A 19,517-nucleotide genomic window follows, 5' to 3' on the forward strand; every position below is an offset into this window, starting at 1 on the left:
ATAAAATTCCAAGAGGCTGAATGATAGAACAGCTATTTCCATGTTCAAATATTATGGGATGCATTTTCTCCATTGTTTCTGATGGTAGGCCTACATTATGATCAAATAGCCACAGTAGCCTACTTGGTCACGGTTAAAACTAACTTAAATAGGGTCCAGCCTCAGTGTTCACAGTAAACGCTTGCTGGAAGTTGCTCAGCAGACCTGAAATTTGCTCATTGCCAAAAAAGATTAGAGGGGACATTGGAGGTGTCCCTACCGAAGTTGGACAGTGCTTGGAGGTGTCTATACCGTAGTTGGACAGTGCTTGGAGGTGTCCCTACCGTAGTTGGACAGTGCATGGAGGTGTCCCTACAGTAGTTGGACAGTGCTTGGAGGTGTCCCTACCGTAGTTGGACAGTGCTTGGAGGTGTCCCTACAGTAGTTGGACAGTGCTTGGAGGTGTCCCTACCATAGTTGGACAGTGCTTGGAGGTGTCCCTACCGTAGTTGGACAGTGCTTGGAGGTGTCCCTACCGTAGTTGGACAGAGCCTGGCGGTGAAGATGGTTCTGATGGTGGATATAAGTCCAGTGTGGAGGTCCTGGTTCAGACCCAGGAAGTGACTGAAGGACAGCAGAACCACCTCTCTAGAATGGACATCTAGCCAGGATCTGATCTCCTGAAGAACGGTCTGTGGAGAACAGACATCGGTCCAACTGGTGTAACACAATCACAGTAACATCTGAAATCAATTATACATCCCAAATCCTATTTGTATATGTTGTAAGGTTGTCAGATAAGAACAGGAGTCTAGTAAATGGTACAACCCCTCTCTGTAGCCCCTTGTCAGAATGTCTACTATACCTCCCTGCTAGTATAGAAGTACAGATTATACCTTTAACATTGAATGTAGTCTACACTCTGTGGTAGAATGGAAGTATCATACCTCTACATTGAGCATAGTGTACACTCCGTAGTATCACACCTCTACATTGAGCATAGTGTACACTCTGTAGTATCACACCTCTACATTGAGCATAGTGTACACTCTGTAGTATCACACCTCTACATTGAGCATAGTGTACACTCCGTAGTATCACACCTCTACATTGAGCATAGTGTACACTCCGTAGTATCATACCTCTACATTGAGCATAGTGTACACTCCATAGTATCACAACTCTACATTGAGCATAGTGTACACTCCGTAGTATCACACCTCTACATTGAGCATAGCGTACACTCCGTAGTATCACACCTCTACATTGAGCATAGCGTACAGTCGTGGTCAAAAGTTTTGAGAAAGACAAATTAATTTCTACAAAGTTTTCTGCTTCAGTATCTTTAGATATTTTTGTCAGATGTTACTATGGAATACTGAAGGATAATTACAAGCATTTCATATGTGTCGAAGGCTTTAATTGACAATTACATGAAGTTGATTCAATATTTGCAGTGTTGACCCTTCTTTTTCAAGACCTCTGCAATCCGCCCTGGCATGCTGTCAATTAACTTCTGGGCCACATCCTGACTGATGGCAGCCCATTCTTGCATAATCAATGCTTGGAGTTTGTCAGAATTTGTTGGTTTTTGTTTGTCCACCTGCCTCTTGAGGATTGACCACAAGTTCTCAATGGGATTAAGGTCTGGGGAGTTTCCTGGCCATGGACCCAAAATATCAATGTTTTGTTCCCCGAGCCACTTAGTTATCACTTTTGCCTTATGGCAAGGTGCTCCATCATGCTGGAAAAGGCATTGTTCATCACCAAACTGTTCCTGGATGGTTGGGAGAAGTTGCTCTCGGAGGATGTGTTGGTACCATTCTTTATTCATGGCTGTGTTCTTAGGAAAAATTGTGAGTGAGCCCACTCCCTTGGCTGAGAAGCAACCCCACACATGAATGGTTTCAGGATGATTGACTGTTGGCATGACATAGGACTGATGGTAGCGCTCACCTTCTCTTCTCCGGACAAGCTTTTTCCGGATGCCCCAAACAATCGGAAAGGGATTCATCAGAGAAAATGACTTTACCCCAGTCCTCAGCAGTCCAATCCCTGTACCTTTTGCAGAATATCAGTCTGTCCCTGATGTTTTTCCTGGAGAGAACTGGCTTCTTTGCTGCCCTTCTTGACACCAGGCCATCCTCCAAAAGTCTTTGCCTCACTGTGCGTGCAGATGCACTCACACATGCCTGCTGCCATTCCTGAGCAAGCTCTGTACTGGTGGTGCCCCGATCCCGCAGCTGAATCAACTTTAGGAGACGGTCCTGGCGCTTGCTGGACTTTCTTGGGCACTCTGAAGCCTTCTTCACAACAATTGAACCGCTCTTCTTGAAGTTATTGATGATCCGATAAATGGTTGATTTAGGTGCAATCTTACTGGCAGCAATATCCTTGCCTGTGAAGCCCTTTTTGTGCAAAGCAATGATGACGCACGTGTTTCCTTGCAGGTAACCATGGTTAACGGAGGAAGAACAATGATTCCAAGCACCACCCTCCTTTTGAAGCTTCCAGTCTGTTATTCGAATTCAATCAACATGACAGAGTGATCTGTAGCCGTGTCCTCGTCAATACTCACACCTGTGTTAACGAGAGAATCACTGACATGATGTCAGCTGGTCTTTTTGTGGCAGGGCTGAAATGCAATGGAAAATGTTTTTGGGGGATTCAGTTCATTTGCATTGCAAAGAGGGACTTTGCAATTAATTGCATAACATTCTGGAGTATATGCAAATTGCCATCATATAAACTGAGGCAGCAGACTTGGTGAAAATTAATGTGTGTCATTTTCAAAACTTTTGGCCACGACTGTACACTCCGTAGTATCATACCTGTACATTTAGCGTAGTGTACACTCCGTAGTATCATACCTGTACATTTAGCATAGTGTACACTCCATAGTATCACACCTCTACATTTAGCGTAGCGTACACTCCATGGTATCATACCGCTACAGTGAGGATAGTGTACACTCCGTAGTATCATACCTCTACTGTGAGTGTAGTGTACACTCCGTAGTATCATACCTCTACTGTGAGCATAGTGTACACTCCGTAGTATCATACCTATACAGTGAGTGTAGTGTACACTCCATAATATCATACCTCTACTGTGAGCGTAGTGTACACTCCATAGTATCATACCTCTACAGTGAGTGTAGTGTATACTCCATGGTAGAAGTACAGGTCAGTAGAGGTGTCGTTGGGTCGATGTGCGATCCTCAGGTCAAGATATCTGACCCCACAGTCTAGCTGCTCCTTCACTGTCGCCTCCTATAGGACATTATCAGATTAACTTTATCAGATCATCTACATTATCAGATCATCTACATTATCAGATCTACATTATTATCAGATCATCGACATTATCAGAGCAACAACATTATCAGAGCAACAACATTATCAGAACATCAACATTATCAGATCATCTACATTATCAGATCATCAACATGATCAGATCATCTACATTATCAGATCAACATTATTATCAGATCATCAACATTATCAGATCAACAACATTATCAGATCGACATTATTATCAGATCATCAACATTATCAGAGCAACAACATTATCAGAGCAACAACATTATCAGATCAACAACATTATCAGAACATCAACATTATCAGATCAACAACATTATCCGATCATCAACATTATGCAATTGACATTATTGTCTGATCAACAACATTATCAGATCAACTTAATCAGATCAACATTATTATCAGATCGACAACATGATCAGATCAACAACTTTATTAACCCAACCAGCCCTGAGGGCCAGATGTCCTGCTAGCACCGAGGGCCAGATGTCCTGCCAGCACCAAGGGCCAGATGTCCTGCCAGCACCGAGGGCCAGATGTCCTGCCAGCACCGAGGGCCAGATGTCCTGCCAGCACCGAGGGCCAGATGTCCTGCCACCACCGAGGGCCAGATGTCCTGCCAGCACCGAGGGCCAGATGTCCTGCCAGCACCGAGGGCCAGATGTCCTGCCAGCACCGAGGGCCAGATGTCCTGCCAGCATCGAGGGCCAGATGTCCTGCCAGCAGGTGTAAAGTCTGCACCAGAAGTGTTATGCCATCTAGGTCAGGGTGGTCATCTAGGTCAGGGTGGCCAAACTCAATTCCTGGAGGGCTGTGTCTCTGCTGGTTTTTGTTATTTCGTTTCAATTTGTGTCCAATTAAGACCTAGCCAACCAGATGAGGGGAGTACCTAACTAATAAATTATCTTAATTTATCAATAAAGTGCAAGCGAGGACTAAAAACCTGCACACATTGTGCTCCAGAAATGTAGTTTGACACCCCTGATCAGTTGTTAAAAATCATACCTGTGTAACTGCCCATTTATAAACAAACGGTCGTATCAGGGGCTTCATGTATTTGTCTAGCTTCTGCAGCAAATCAGGTTGGGTCAGGTCGACAGGGGAGCGGTCACTCCTATCCAGACAGTAGGTTATGGCATTATGGCTTCCTAAACAGAGAATCAAGGTACAGACAGATAGGGCCTGATATTACAAGTGTATGGTCACTGTCATGTGTCAGCCTAGTACCCATATGATGCCCCTAAGTGTATGGTCACTGTCATGTGTCAGTCTAGTACCCATATGATGCCCCTAAGTGTATGGTCACTGTCATGTGTCAGTCTAGTACCCATATGATGCCCCTAAGTGTATGGTCACTGTCATGTGTCATCCTAGTACCCATATGATGCCCCTAAGTGTATGGTCACTGTCATGTGTCAGCCTAGTACCCATTTGATGCCCCTAAGTGTATGGTCACTGTCATGTGTCAGCCTAGTACCCATATGATGCCCCTAAGTGTATGGTCAATGTCATGTGTCAGCCTAGTACCCATATGATGCTCCTAAGTGTATGGTCACTGTCATGTGTCAGCCTAGTACCCATATGATGCCCCTAAGTGTATGGTCACTGTCATGTGTCAGTCTAGTACCCATATGATGCCCCTAAGTGTATGGTCACTGTCATGTGTCAGCCTAGTACCCATATGATGCCCCTAAGTGTATGGTCACTGTCATGTGTCAGTCTAGTACCCATATGATGCCCCTAAGTGTATGGTCAATGTCATGTGTCAGCCTAGTACCCATATGATGCCCCTAAGTGTATGGTCAATGTCATGTGTCAGCCTAGTACCCATATGATGCCCCTAAGTGTATGGTCACTGTCATGTGTCAGTCTAGTACCCATATGATGCTCCTAAGTGTATGGTCACTGTCATGTGTCAACCTAGTACCCATATGATGCTCCTAAGTGTATGGTCAATGTCATGTGTCAGCCTAGTACCCATATGATGCTCCTAAGGATGCAGTTCCTAAGGATCCAGATTACAACATACAGTAGGCGGCGGCCTATTATTCATTAAATCCCTTACTTCCCTACAAGGGAAATGGAAAGTGTTGGTGATGATGTGTCAGCCTAGTACCCATATGATGCCCCTAAGTGTATGGTCACTGTCATGTGTCAGCCTAGTACCCATATGATGCTCCTAAGTGTATGGTCACTGTCATGTGTCAGCCTAGTACCCATATGATGCCCCTAAGTGTATGGTCACTGTCATGTGTCAGCCTAGTACCCATATGATGCCCCTAAGTGTATGGTCAATGTCATGTGTCAGCCTAGTACCCATATGATGCCCCTAAGTGTATGGTCACTGTCATGTGTCAGCCTAGTACCCATATGATGCCCCTAAGTGTATGGTCACTGTCATGTGTCAGCCTAGTACCCATATGATGCCCCTAAGTGTATGGTCAATGTCATGTGTCAGCCTAGTACCCATATGATGCCCCTAAGTGTATGGTCAATGTCATGTGTCAGCCTAGTACCCATATGATGCCCCTAAGTCTATGGTCACTGTCATGTGTCAGCCTAGTACCCATATGATGCTCCTAAGTGTATGGTCAATGTCATGTGTCAGCCTAGTACCCATAACATGCTCCTAAGTGTATGGTCAATGTCATGTGTCAGCCTAGTACCCATATGATGCTCCTAAGTGTATGGTCAATGTCATGTGTCAGCCTAGTACCCATATGATGCTCCTAAGGATGCAGTTCCTAAGGATCCAGATTACAACATACAGTAGGCGGCGGCCTATTATTCATTAAATCACTTACTTCCCTACAAGGGAAATGGAAAGTGTTGGTGATGATGTTGGCGGTGTGACATAATGCCATCTGGTCAGTGTTGATGATGTAATGCCATCTGATTAAAGTGTTGGTGTTGTGACATAATGCCATCTGATCAGTGTTGATGACATAATGCCATCTGATCAGTGTTGATGACATAATGCCATCTGATCAGTGTTGATGACATAATGCCATCTGATCAGTGTTGATGACATAATGCCATCTGATCAGTGTTGATGATATAATGCCATCTGATCAGTGTTGATGACATAATGCCATCTGATTAAAGTGTTGGTGTGGTGACATAATGCCATCTGATCAGTGTTAATGACATAATGCCATCTGATTAGTGTCTTACCTGGTACAGCTAGGTTCCTCAGGGGAACATCCCATCGAGCACAGGGCTGGTGATCCATCCAGGTGTCTTACCTGGTACAGCTAGGTTCCTCAGGGGAACATCCCAAAGAGCACAGGGCTGGTGATCCATCATGTTGGTGTTGATGACATAATGCCATCTGATCAGTGTTGATGATATAATGCCATCTGATTAAAGTGTTGATGATATAATGCCATCTGATTAAAGTGTTGATGATATAATGCCATCTGATTAAAGTGTTGATGACATAATGGCATCTGATTAAAGTTTTGGTGTTGATGATATAATGCCATCTGATTAAAGTGTTGGTGTTGATGACATAATGCCATCTGATTAAAGTGTTGATGACATACTGGCATCTGATTAAAGTGTTAGTGTTGATGACATAATGCCATCTGATTAAAGTGTTGATGACATAATGCCATCTGATTAAAGTGTTGGTGTTGTGACATGATGCAATCTGATTACAGTGTTGGTGTTGTGACATAATGCCATCTGATTAAAGTGTTGATGTTGATGATATAATGCCATCTGATCAGTGTTGATGATATAATGCCATCTGATTAAAATGTTGATGACATAATGCCATCTGATTAAAGTGTTGGTGTTGATGACATAATGCCATCTGATTAAAGTATTGGTGTTGTGACATAATGCCATCTGATTAAAGTGTTGGTGTTGATGACATAATGCCATCTGATTAAAGTGTTAGTGTTGTGACATAATGTCATCTGATTAAAGTGTTGATGACATAATGCCATCTGATTAAAGTGTTGATGACATAATGCCATCTGATTAAAGTGTTGGTGTTGTGACATAATGCCATCTGATTAAAGTGTTAGTGTTGATGACATAATGCCATCTGATTAAAGTGTTGATGGCATAATGCCATCTGATTAAAGTGTTGGTGTTGATGACATAATGCCATCTGATTAAAGTGTTGGTGTTGATGACATAATGCCATCTGATTAAAGTGTTGGTGTTGATGACATAATGCCATCTGATTAAAGTGTTGATGACATAATGCCATCTGATTAAAGTGTTGATGACATAATGCCATCTGATTAAAGTGTTGGTGTTGTGACATAATGCCATCTGATTAAAGTGTTGATGTTGTGACATTATGCCATCTGATTAAAGTGTTGATGACATAATGCCATCTGATTAAAGTGTTGATGACATAATGCCATCTGATTAAAGTGTTGGTGTTGATGACATAATGCCATCTGATTAAAGTGTTAGTGTTGTGACATAATGTCATCTGATTAAAGTGTTGATGACATAATGCCATCTGATTAAAGTGTTGATGACATAATGCCATCTGATTAAAGTGTTGGTGTTGTGACATAATGCCATCTGATTAAAGTGTTAGTGTTGATGACATAATGCCATCTGATTAAAGTGTTGATGGCATAATGCCATCTGATTAAAGTGTTGGTGTTGATGACATAATGCCATCTGATTAAAGTGTTGGTGTTGATGACATAATGCCATCTGATTAAAGTGTTGGTGTTGATGACATAATGCCATCTGATTAAAGTGTTGATGACATAATGCCATCTGATTAAAGTGTTGATGACATAATGCCATCTGATTAAAGTGTTGGTGTTGTGACATAATGCCATCTGATTAAAGTGTTGATGTTGTGACATTATGCCATCTGATTAAAGTGTTGATGACATAATGCCATCTGATTAAAGTGTTGATGACATAATGCCATCTGATTAAAGTGTTGGCGTTGTGACATAATGCCATCTGATTAAAGTGTTGATGTTGTGACATTATGCCATCTGATTAAAGTGTTGATGACATAATGCCATCTGATTAAAGTGTTGATGGCATAATGCCATCTGATTAAAGTGTTGATGACATAATGCCATCTGATTAAAGTGTTGATGACATAATGCCATCTGATTAAAGTGTTGATGACATAATGTCTTCTGATTAAAGTGGTGGTGTTGATGACATAATGCCTTCTGATTAAAGTGTTGGTGTTGTGACATAATGCCATCTGATTAAAGTGTTGGTGTTGTGACATAATGCCATCTGATTAAAGTGTTGATGACATAATGCCATCTGATTAAAGTGTTGATGACATAATGCCTTCTGATTAAAGTGGTGGTGTTGTGAATGCAGCATAACAGCAGTACTGTAATGTGTTTAAAAGCTATGGTGAAGTAATTAATAGTAGATACAGTAGACCAGTTCCTCAGGGGAACATCCCATCGAGCACAGGGCTGGTGATCCATCCAGGTGTCTTACCTGGTACAGCTAGGTTCCTCAGGGGAACATCCCATCGAGCACAGGGCTGGTGATCCATCCAGGTGTCTTACCTGGTACAGCTAGGTTCCTCAGGGGAACATCCCAAAGAGCACAGGGCTGGTGATCCATCCAGGTGTCTTACCTGGTACATCTAGGTTCCTCAGGGGAACGTCCCATAGAGCACAGGGCAGGTGATCCATACAGCTGTCTTACCTGGTACAGCTAGGTTCCTCAGGGGAACGTCCCATAGAACACAGGGCAGGTGATCCATCCAGCTGTCTTACCTGGTATAGCTAGGTTCCTCAGGGGAACGTCCCATAGAGCACAGGGCAGGTGATCCATCCAGCTGTCCATGGGAAGTTCCTTCAGAGACACCTGCACTTCAGACACCACCTCTGAGGACATTTGTGGGTGCTAAAGATGTACAGTTATATTTCATCAAACAATGTACTGAAATTAATGAATGACTGTATGACCGACTGTCCTCTAATGACCGACTGTCCTCTAATGCAGGACTGTCCTCTAATGCAGGACTGTCCTCTAATGACTGAGGCCTCTATGTATTTTAAATAGTTCTAAGGTCAGCTGTCCATCTGCCATTTAAACTAGGTCAGTCGTCCATCTGCCATTTAAACTAGGTCAGCCGTCCATCTACCATTTAAACTAGGTCAGTCGTCCATCTACCATTTAAACTAGGTCAGTCGTCCATCTGCCATTTAAACTAGGTCAGCCGTCCATCTACCATTTAAACTAGGTCAGTCGTCCATCTACCATTTAAACTAGGTCAGTCGTCCATCTACCATTTAAACTAGGTCAGTCGTCCATCTACCATTTAAACTAGGTCAGTCATCCATCTACCATTTAAACTAGGTCAGTCGTCCATCTACCATTTAAACTAGGTCAATGCAAAAGGCTGATTGAGGACCCTTATACTGAAGAATGTGTTGGTTTTCTATGATTGTATATGGATGTGAAAATTGATGTGTATATCGGTCTATATCGATGTGTATGGTGTACATTGATGTGCATAGAGATCTGTATGGTGTATATTGATGTGTATAGTCTATATTGATGTGTATGGTGTATATTGATGTGTATGGTGTATATTGATCTGTATGGTGTATATTGATGTGTATAGTCTATATTGATGTGTATGGTGTATATTGATGTGTATGGTGTATATTGATGTGTATATTGATGTGTATTGTGTATATTGATGTGTATAGTGTATATTGATGTGTATAGTGTATATTGATGTGTATAGTGTATATTGATGTGTATTTGTATTTATTATGGATCCCCATTAGTTCCTGCCAAAGCAGCAGCTACTCTTCCTGGAGTCCAGCAAAATTAAGGCAGTTTATACAATTGTAAAATATTACAAAACATTCACAACACACTGTCACAGCTACCTGCCGCCCCAATGTGTCTGTGCCAATGTTTGTGTTGCTTCACAGTTCCCGCAATTTTTTTAATCTGTTTTTTAAATCTGATTCTACTGCTGCGTCAGTTACTTGGAATAGAGTTCAATGTAGTCATGGTTCTATATAGTACTGTGCGCATCCCATAGTCTGATCTGGACTTGGGGACTGTGAAGAGACCTCTGGTGGCATGTCTTGTGGGGTATGCATGGGTGTCCAAGCTGTGTGCCGGTAGTTTAAACAGAAAGCTCAGTGCATTCAACATGTCAACACTTCTCATAAATAAAAGTAGTGATGAAGTCAATCTCTCCTCCACTTTCAGCCAGGAGAGATTGATATGCATATTATTAATATTAGCTCTGTGTTCATCCAAGAGCCAGCCGTGCGGCCCTGTTCTGAGCCAATTACAATTTTCCTAAGTTCTTTTTGTGGCACCTGACCACATGACTGAACAGTAGTCGGGGTGCGACAAAACTAGGGCCTGTAGGACCTGCCTTGTTGATAGTGTTGATAGTGTTAAGAAGGCAGAGCATCGCTTTATTATAGACAGACTTCTCTCCATCTTAGCTACTACTGCATCAATATGTTTTGACCATGACAGTTTACAATCTAGTGTTACTCCAAGCAGTTTAGTCATCTCAACTTGCTCAATTTCCATATTGTTTATTACAAGATTTAGTTGAGGTTTAGGATTTAGTGAGTGATTTGTTCCAAATACAATGCTTTTAGTTTTAGAAATATTTAGGGCTAACGGATACCTTGCCACCCACTCTGAAACTAACTGCAGCTCTTTGTTGAGTGTTGCAGTCATTTCAGTTGCTGTAGTAGCTGACGTGTAAAGTGTCGAGTCATCAGAAAAAATAGAAACTCTGGCTTTACTCAAAGTCAGTAGCATGTCATTCGTAAAATTTTTAAAAGCAAGGGGCCTAAACAGCTACCCTGGGGAATTCCTGATTCTAACTGGATTATATACGAGAGGCTTCCATTAAAGAAGACCCTCTGTGTTCTGTTAGACAGGTAACTCTTTATCCACATTATAACAGGGGGTGTAAAGCCATAACACATATGTTTTCCATCAGCAGACTATGATCAATAACATCAAAAGCTGCACTGAAGTCTAACAAGACAGCCCCCACAATCATTTTATCATCAATTTCTCTCAGCCAATCATCAGTCATCTGTGTAAGTGCTGTGCTTGTTGAGTGTCCTTCCCTATAAGCAAGCTGAAATTATGTTGTCAATTTGTTTACTGTAAAATAGCATTGCATCTGCTCAAACACAATTTTTTCCAGAAGTTGATTGGTCGGCTATTTGAGCCAGTAAAGGGGGCTTTACTATTCTTAGGTAGCGGAATGACTTTCGCTTCCCTCCAGGTCTGAGGGCACACACTCTCTAGTAGGCTTAAATTGAAGATGTGGCAAATAGGAGTGTCAATTTTCCATCCAAATTGTCAGACCCTGGTGGCTTGTCATTGTTGATAGACAACAATAATTGTTTCACCTCTTCCACACTGACTTTACAGAATTCAAAAGCACAATTCTTGTCTTTCATAATTTGGTCCGATATACTTGGATGTGTAGTGTCGGCGTTTGTTGCTGGCATGTCATCCCTAAGTTTGCTTATCTTGCCAATGAAAAGGTCATTAAAGTAGTTTGCAATATCAGTGGGCTTTGTGATGAATAAGCCATCTGATTCAATGAATGAAGGAGCCGAGTTGGCTTTTTTCCCCTAAATTTAATTTAAGGTGCTCCAAAGCTTTTTACTATCATTCTATATATAATTTATCTTTGTTTCATAGTGTAGTTTATTTTTATTTAATTTAGTCACATGACTTCTTAATTTGCAGTACGTTTGCAATTCAATTGGGCTGCCAGACTTAATTGCCATACCTTTTTCCTTGATATTGATGTGTACTAATGTGTATATTGCTGTGTATAATGTATATGGATTTGTAGTGTATTTTGATGTTTATAAACTGGGTGGTTTGAGCAGTGAATGCTGATTGTCTGAAAGCCGTGGTATAGCAGACCGTATACCATGGGTATGACGAAACATGTATTTTTACTGCTCTAATTACGTTGGTAACCAGTTTATAACAGCAATAAGGCACCTCTGGGGTTTATGATATATGACAAATATACCACGGCTAAGGGCTGTGTCCAGGCACTCAGTGTTGCGTCGTGCATGCCGTGGTATATTGGCTATTAGTATATCAATGTGAATATTGATCTATATAGTGTATATTGCTCTGTATAATATATACTGATGTGTATAATATATATTGATGTGTATAGTGTATATTGATGTATATTGATGTGCATTGTGTACATTGATGTGTACTGATGTGTATATTGTATATTGATTGAATATTGATGTGTACTGATGTATATAGTGCATATTAATGTGTATATTGGCGTACATTAATGTGTATAGTCTAGATGTGTGTATATTGATGTGTATAGTGTATATTGATATGTATATTGCGTGAATACTGATGTGTAGTGTTTATTGACGTGTACATTGTGTATATTGATTGACTATTGACGTGTATTGATGTGTATACTGTATATTGATGTATATAATGTGTATAGTGTACATTAATGTGCATAGTCTAGATTTGTGTATATTAATGTATATAGTTTAATTAATGTATATTGATGTATATAATGTATATTGATGTGTATAGAGTATATTGATGTGTATAGAGTATATTGATGTGTATAGAGTATATTGATGTGTATAGTTTAATTCATGTATATTGATGTGTATAGAGTATATTGATGTGTATAGAGTATATTGATGTGTATAGTTTAATTCATGTATATTGATGTATATAGTGCACATTGATGTATATAAATGTGAATAGTGTATATTGACGTGTATAATGTATGTGTATAGTGTATATTGATGTTTATAGTGAACTGTGTATTGATGTGTATATTGGTAAAATAGTGTATATTGGTGTATTTAGCTCAGTGTGTCAAATCGAAGGGCCTGTTGTCCGGACCTCTGGCAGCCTCTTTGGGGGTGCCTCAAGGTTAAATTCTCGGGATTACTCTTTTCCCTGTATATATCAATGATGTTGCTCTTGCTGCTGGTGATTCTCTGATCCACCTCTACGCAGACGACACCATTCTGTTTACATCTGGCCCTTCTTTGGACACTGTGTTAACTAACCTCCAGTCGAGCTTCAATGCCATACAACACTCCTTCCGTGGCCTCCAACTGCTCTTTATTGCAAGTAAAACTAAATGCATGATATTCAACCGATCGCTGCCAGCACCTGCCCGCCCGTCCAGCATCACTACTCTGGACGGTTCTGACTTAGAATATGTGGACAACTACAAATACCTAGGTGTCTAGTTAGACTGTAAACTCTCCTTCCAAACTCACATTAAGCATCTACAATCCAAAATTAAATCTAGAATCTGCTTCCTATTTCACAACAAAGCCTCCTTCAACATACCCTCGTAAAACTGACCATCCTACCGGTCCTCGACTTCAGCGAAGTCATTTACAAAATAGCCTCCAACACTCTACTCAGCAAACTGGATCACAGTGCCATCTGTTTTGTCACCAAAGCCCCATATACTACCCACCACTGCGACCTGTACGCTCTCGTTGGCTGGCCCTCGCTTCATTCTCGTCGCCAAACCCACTGGCTCCAGGTCATCCACAAGTCTCTGCTAGGTAAAGCCCCACCTTATCTCAGCTCACTGGTCACCATAGCAGTACCCACCTGTAGCACTCGCTCCAGCAGGTATATCTCACTGGTCTCCCCCAAAGCCAATTCTTCCTTTGGCCGTCTCTCCTTCCAGTTCTCTGCTGCCACGAACTGCAAAATGACTGGAACGAACTGCAAAAATCTCTGAAGCTGGAGACTCTTACCTCCCTCACTGGCTTTAAGCATCAGCTGTCAGAGCAGCTCACAGATCACTGCACCTGTACATAGCTCATCTGTAAATAGCCCATCCAATCTACCTCATCCCCTTACTATATTTATTTATTTATTTATCTTGCTCCTTTGCACCCCGGTATCTCTACTTGCACATTCTACCATTCCAGTGTTAAATTGCTATATTGTAATTACTTCGCCACCACGGCCTATTTATTGCCTTACCTCTATCCTACCTCATTTGCACATGCTGTATATAGATTATTCTACTGTATTATTGATTGTATGTTTGTTTATTCCATGTGTAACTGTGTTTTATGTGTCTAACTGCTTTGCTTTATCTTGGTCAGGTCGCAGTTGCAAATGAGAACTTGTTCTCAACTGGCCTACCTGGTTAAATAAAATAAAATAAAAAAATATAGAAGATAGCCCTATTTGGTAAAATACCAATTCCATATTATTGCAAGAACAGCTCGAATAAGCAAAGAGAAACGACAGACCATCATTACTCTAAGACATGAAGGTCAGTCAATTTCAAGAACTTTGAAAGTTTCTTCAAGTGCAGATGCAAAAACCATCAAGCGCTATGATGAAACTGGCTCTCATGAGAACCGCCACAGGAAAGGAAGACCCAGAGTTACCTCTGCTGCAGAGGAGAAGTTCCTTAGTGTCACCAGCCTCAGAAATTGCAGCCCAAATAAATGCTTCACAGAGTTCAAGTAACAGACACATCTCAACATCAACTGTTCAGTGTGAATCAGGCCTTCATGGTCGAATTGCTGCAAAGAAACCACTACTAAAGGACACCAATAAGGAGGGTGCTCTAGCCAACAAACCGCAGAGACCTGAGGACACCATTCCAACCTGGAACTGAGCCAGATACAAATTCAATTAGCACTAAGGTGTGAAGTAAAAGGCCTTTGGGCCCAACAAGTGTCAAGTCCTCTGAAGCCCCCTCCTGCTGTTCAAAGAGCATTCACTGGCATTTTCTACAAGAAATCTGCCTACAGAAATATAAGCTTCTCCCAAGTGGGTGTGACACCTACTGTGCCTGCTGCACTGCTGCTTGGATTCCACCTGGTTATCTGTTCACCGTCTACCCTGGCCTGTCTCCCTCCGTCTTGTACAGGTAACACACATGCACTGTTGCGCCTCCAGCACACACGTACAGTCGTTATTTATTTAACAAAAAATTATTGTGCTATTTTGCTGTTTGCCTCATGACTCCTGCATGCTTGGTTGACTACAAGCGTTCTTTACCAATCCGTGGGACAGACTGTTTGTTCCCACACTCGGGACTCTGACTCTCTATTGGTTACACAGACTCTTGGCCTCCCATCCTATTCTAACCACCTCTTGCCGGCTTTATATTCATGTTACCTGATGAAATTGCTGTACAATATGATCTTGTTGTCATCTAATGACATTCAGATGTCATAAATCAGCACTGCAGAGCTCTCCCTGTCCTCTGCTGTGCCCTGATTGTATTACTGTTGATGATATCTGGAAATGTACATGTACACCCTGGCCCATCTACTGTTGCTAGCCCCAATTCTGACTTGTGCACTGATATCAAGCTGATCCTAACTGTTATAGGCATATTTCTATTTCGCCCTGTTTATCAAAAGTGTTGAAAAAAATGGTCAATAATCAACTGACTGGCTTTCTTGATGTCTATAGTATTCTCTTGGGTATGCAATCTGGTTACTGCTCAGGTTCTGGATGTGTTACTGCAACCTTGAAGGTCCTCAATGATGTCACCATTGCCCTTGATTCTAAGCAATGACGTGCTGCTATTTGTATTGACTTGGCCAAAGCTTTTGATACGGTAGACCATTCCATTCTTGTGGGCCGACTAAGGAGTATTGGTATCTGAGGGTTTTTGGCCTGGTTTGCTCACTACCTCTCTCAAAGAGTGCAGTGTATAAAGTCAGAAAATCTGCTGTCTCAGTCACTGCCTGTCACCAAGGGAGTTCCCCAAGGCTCGATCCTAGGCCCCACGCTCTTCTTAATGTACATCAACAACATAGCTCAGGCAGTAGGAAGCTCTCTCATATGCAGATGACACAGTCTAATTCTCAGTGGGCCCCTCCCCAGATTTTGTGTCCAACAAGCTTTCTCTACCCTTAACCTTGTTCTGAACACCTCCAAAACAAAGGTAATGTGGTTTGGTAAGAAGAACGCCCTTCCTCCCACAGGTGTGATTACTACCTCTGAGGGTTTAGAGCTTGAGGTAGTCACCTCATACAAGTACTTGGGAGTATGGCTAGACGGTACACTGTCCTTCTCTCAGCACATATCAAATCTGCAGGCTAAAGTTAAATCTAGACTCGGTTTCCTCTATCGTAATCGCTCCTCTTTCACCCGAGCTGCCAAACTAACCCTGATTCCGATGACCATCCTACCCATGCTAGATTACGGAGACGTAATTTATAGATCGGCAGGTAAGGGTGCTCTCGAGTGGCTAGATGTTCTTTACCATTCGGCCATCAGATTTGCCACCAATGCTCCTTATAGGACACATCACTGCACTCTATACTCCTCTATAAACTGGTCATATCTGTATACCCTTTGCAAGACCCACTGGTTGATGCTTATTTATAAAACTCTTAGGCCTCACTCCCCCCTATCTGAGATATCTACTGCAGCCCTCATCCTCCACATACAACACCCGTTCTGCCAGTCACATTCTGTTAAAGGTCCCCAAAGCACACACATCCCTGGGTCGCTCCTCTTTTCAGTTCGCTGCAGCTAGCGACTGGAACGCGCTGCAACAAACACTCAAACTGGACAGTTTTATCTCAATCTCTTCATTCAGAGACTCAATCATGGACACTCTTACTGACAGTTGTGGCTGCTTTGTGTGATGTATTGTTGTCTCTACCTTCTTGCCCTTTGCTGTTGTCTGTGCCCAATAATGTTTGTACCATGTTTTGTGCTGCTACCATGTTGTTGTTATGTTGCTACCATGCTGTGTTGGCAGCAACACATGACTTGCTATGTTGTTGTCTTAGGTCTCTCTTTATGTAGTGTGTGTGTTGTCCTTTATTCATATTTATGTATTTTAATCCCAGGAGGCCTTTTGCCTTTTGGTAGGCCATCATTGTAAATAAGAATTTGTTCTTAACTGACTTGCCTAGCTAAATGTCAATATTTTTTTTAAACAGCTTATGTGTAAAAAAATATAATATATCTATTCTAAATATCTTTGAGTGAAAGAGCATCTCTTTCACTTGGAATGGTCTGTTTTTGAAAAGATATTAAGGAACAATTATCATCTCCATTGTGAGTCATATTTACAGTTATCCAATCACCTCAGCCCAAATCTGACTGAGTAAGTGTTCATTGTCAGATGTATAGGGACAAATGACCTTCATCCAGGTGCATATCTGGTTAATTCTCACTGCATAACCATCATCCTGAAAAAGCATAATCATTGCCTACCCCAGTTACGGTTATTCTAGTCTTAATGTGAGCAATATGTCTGGCCACCTCTCTTGGCATCAAAGTCACTTTGACAACATTTTCCAGCTTTAACACATTTTTACACTTCCTGATGAATAATACAGTGAAGAAATATCCATTGCTCAGAGTTACGGCTTTCTTCTCTTATTCATTTGTAATATTTTTACTGGTTATATTTGGTGATCCATCTGTTGTGTCAGTTCGCTCCACGGTAGATTCATTTTTCCAAGCAGGAAGACACCCTGTCATATAGGTCAGAGCCCCTGGTTGTTCCTGTCATTGATTCCATCGCAAGAAGTTCTTCTGTTATTTCAAAGTTCTAATTTCTTCATTTATTTAAAAAAAAAGTAAAAGTTGCACGGTGTCTCCGATGTCAGGACGCTCATCCAGTGCTATAGAAAAAAAGATTGAAGGCATCTGATTTTTTCTTCCACTCTGAGATTAGCTCCTCCCCTATCACTTCCACACGCCTGGTGATGGTTCTACGTGATAAAGCTAATTTACTCTAATTGGCTTTTACTCTCAGGACAAAGTCCACCATACACTCTTTCACAAACTCTTTCACAAACCCTTCGTACATCAGCTGATATCTCAAAGTGCTGTACAGAAACCCAGCCTAAAACCCCAAACAGCAAGCAATGCAGGTGTAGAAGCACGGTGGCTAGGAAAAACTCCCTAGAAAGGCCAAAACCTAGGAAGAAACCTAGAGAGGAACCAGGCTAACAACACGTCTGCTACGCTGATCCTCAACACGGGGGCCCCTCAGGGGTGCGTGCTAAGTCCCCTCCTGTACTCCCTGTTCACCCACAACTGCGTGGCCAAACACGACTCCAACACCATCATTAAGTTTGCTGACGACACAACAGTGGTAGGCCTGATCACTGACAACGATGAAACAGCCTATAGGGAGGAGGTCAGAGACCTGGCCGTGTGGTGCCAGGACAACAACCTCTCCCTCAATGTGAGCAAGACAAAGGAGCTGATCGTGGACTACAGGAAAAGGCGGGCTGAACAGGCCCCCATTAACATCAACGGGGCTGTAGTGGAGCGGGTCAAGAGTTTCAAGTTCCTTGGTGTCCACATCACCAACAAAATATTATGGTCCAAACGCACCAAGATAGTTGTGAAGAGGGCACGACAACATCGTTTCCCCCTCAGGAGAAAAGATTTGGCATGGGTCCCCAGATCTTCAAAAAGTTCTGCAGCTGCACCATTGAGAGCATCCTGACCGGTTGCATCACCGCCTGGTATGGTCACTGCTCAGCATCTGACCTTAAGGTGCTACAGAGGGTAGTGTGTACGGCCCAGTACGCTAAGCTTCCTGCCATCCACCACCTACATACTAGGCAGTGTCAGAGGAAGGCCCAAAAAATTGTCAGACTCCAGTCCCCAAAGTCATAGACTGTTCTCTCTGCTACCGCACGGCGATACCGGAGCGCCAAGTCTAGGTCCAAAAGGCTCCTTAACAGCTTCTACCCCCAAGACATACGACTCCTGAACAATTAATCAAATGGCCACCGGACTATTTACATTGACCCCCCCCCCCCTTTGTTTTTGACACTGCTGCTATTCGCTGTTTATTATCTATACATAGACACTTTACCCCTACCTACATGTACAAATTACCTCAACTAACCTGTACCCCAGCACACTGACTCGGTACTGGTACCCCCTGTATATAGTCTCCACACGGACTCTGTACTGGTACCCCCTGTATATAGTCTCCACACGGACTCTGTACCTGTACCCCCTGTATATAGCCTCCACATTGACTCTGTACCGGTACCCCCTGTATATAGCCTCCACATTGACTCTGTACCGGTACCCCCTGTATATAGCCTCCACATTGACTCTGTACCGTAACACCCTGTATATAGCCTCCACATTGACTCTGTACCGGTACCCCCTGTATATAGCCTCCACATTGACTCTGTACCGTAACACCCTGTAAATAGCCTCCACATTGACTCTGTACCGGTACCC

General features: G+C 42.2%; 1 protein-coding gene across 2 annotated transcripts in view; it reads right to left on the reverse strand.

Annotated features, from left to right (window-relative positions):
- The window catches only part of LOC139414554 (phosphatidylinositol-specific phospholipase C, X domain containing 1), a 35,762-nt gene that overhangs the window by 13,911 nt on the left and 2,334 nt on the right, over positions 1 to 19,517 (reverse strand). The window contains exons 1-5 of one of the 2 annotated variants that reach the window (XM_071162422.1): positions 13,914 to 14,043; positions 9,038 to 9,167; positions 4,305 to 4,447; positions 3,123 to 3,251; positions 516 to 671 (exon numbers count right to left, since the gene is read on the reverse strand). In XM_071162422.1, coding sequence (XP_071018523.1) covers positions 516 to 671; positions 3,123 to 3,251; positions 4,305 to 4,447; positions 9,038 to 9,158 — 549 coding nt within the window. In that variant the 5' untranslated portion in view covers positions 9,159 to 9,167; positions 13,914 to 14,043. Of the gene's footprint in view, positions 1 to 515; positions 672 to 3,122; positions 3,252 to 4,304; positions 4,448 to 9,037; positions 9,168 to 13,913; positions 14,044 to 19,517 lie in introns of those variants that run through there. The other variant, XM_071162421.1, reaches the window with a different exon arrangement.

This window comes from Oncorhynchus clarkii, chromosome 1, assembly GCF_045791955.1.
Source record: "Oncorhynchus clarkii lewisi isolate Uvic-CL-2024 chromosome 1, UVic_Ocla_1.0, whole genome shotgun sequence".
In the NCBI taxonomy this organism is placed as follows: domain Eukaryota; kingdom Metazoa; phylum Chordata; class Actinopteri; order Salmoniformes; family Salmonidae; genus Oncorhynchus; species Oncorhynchus clarkii.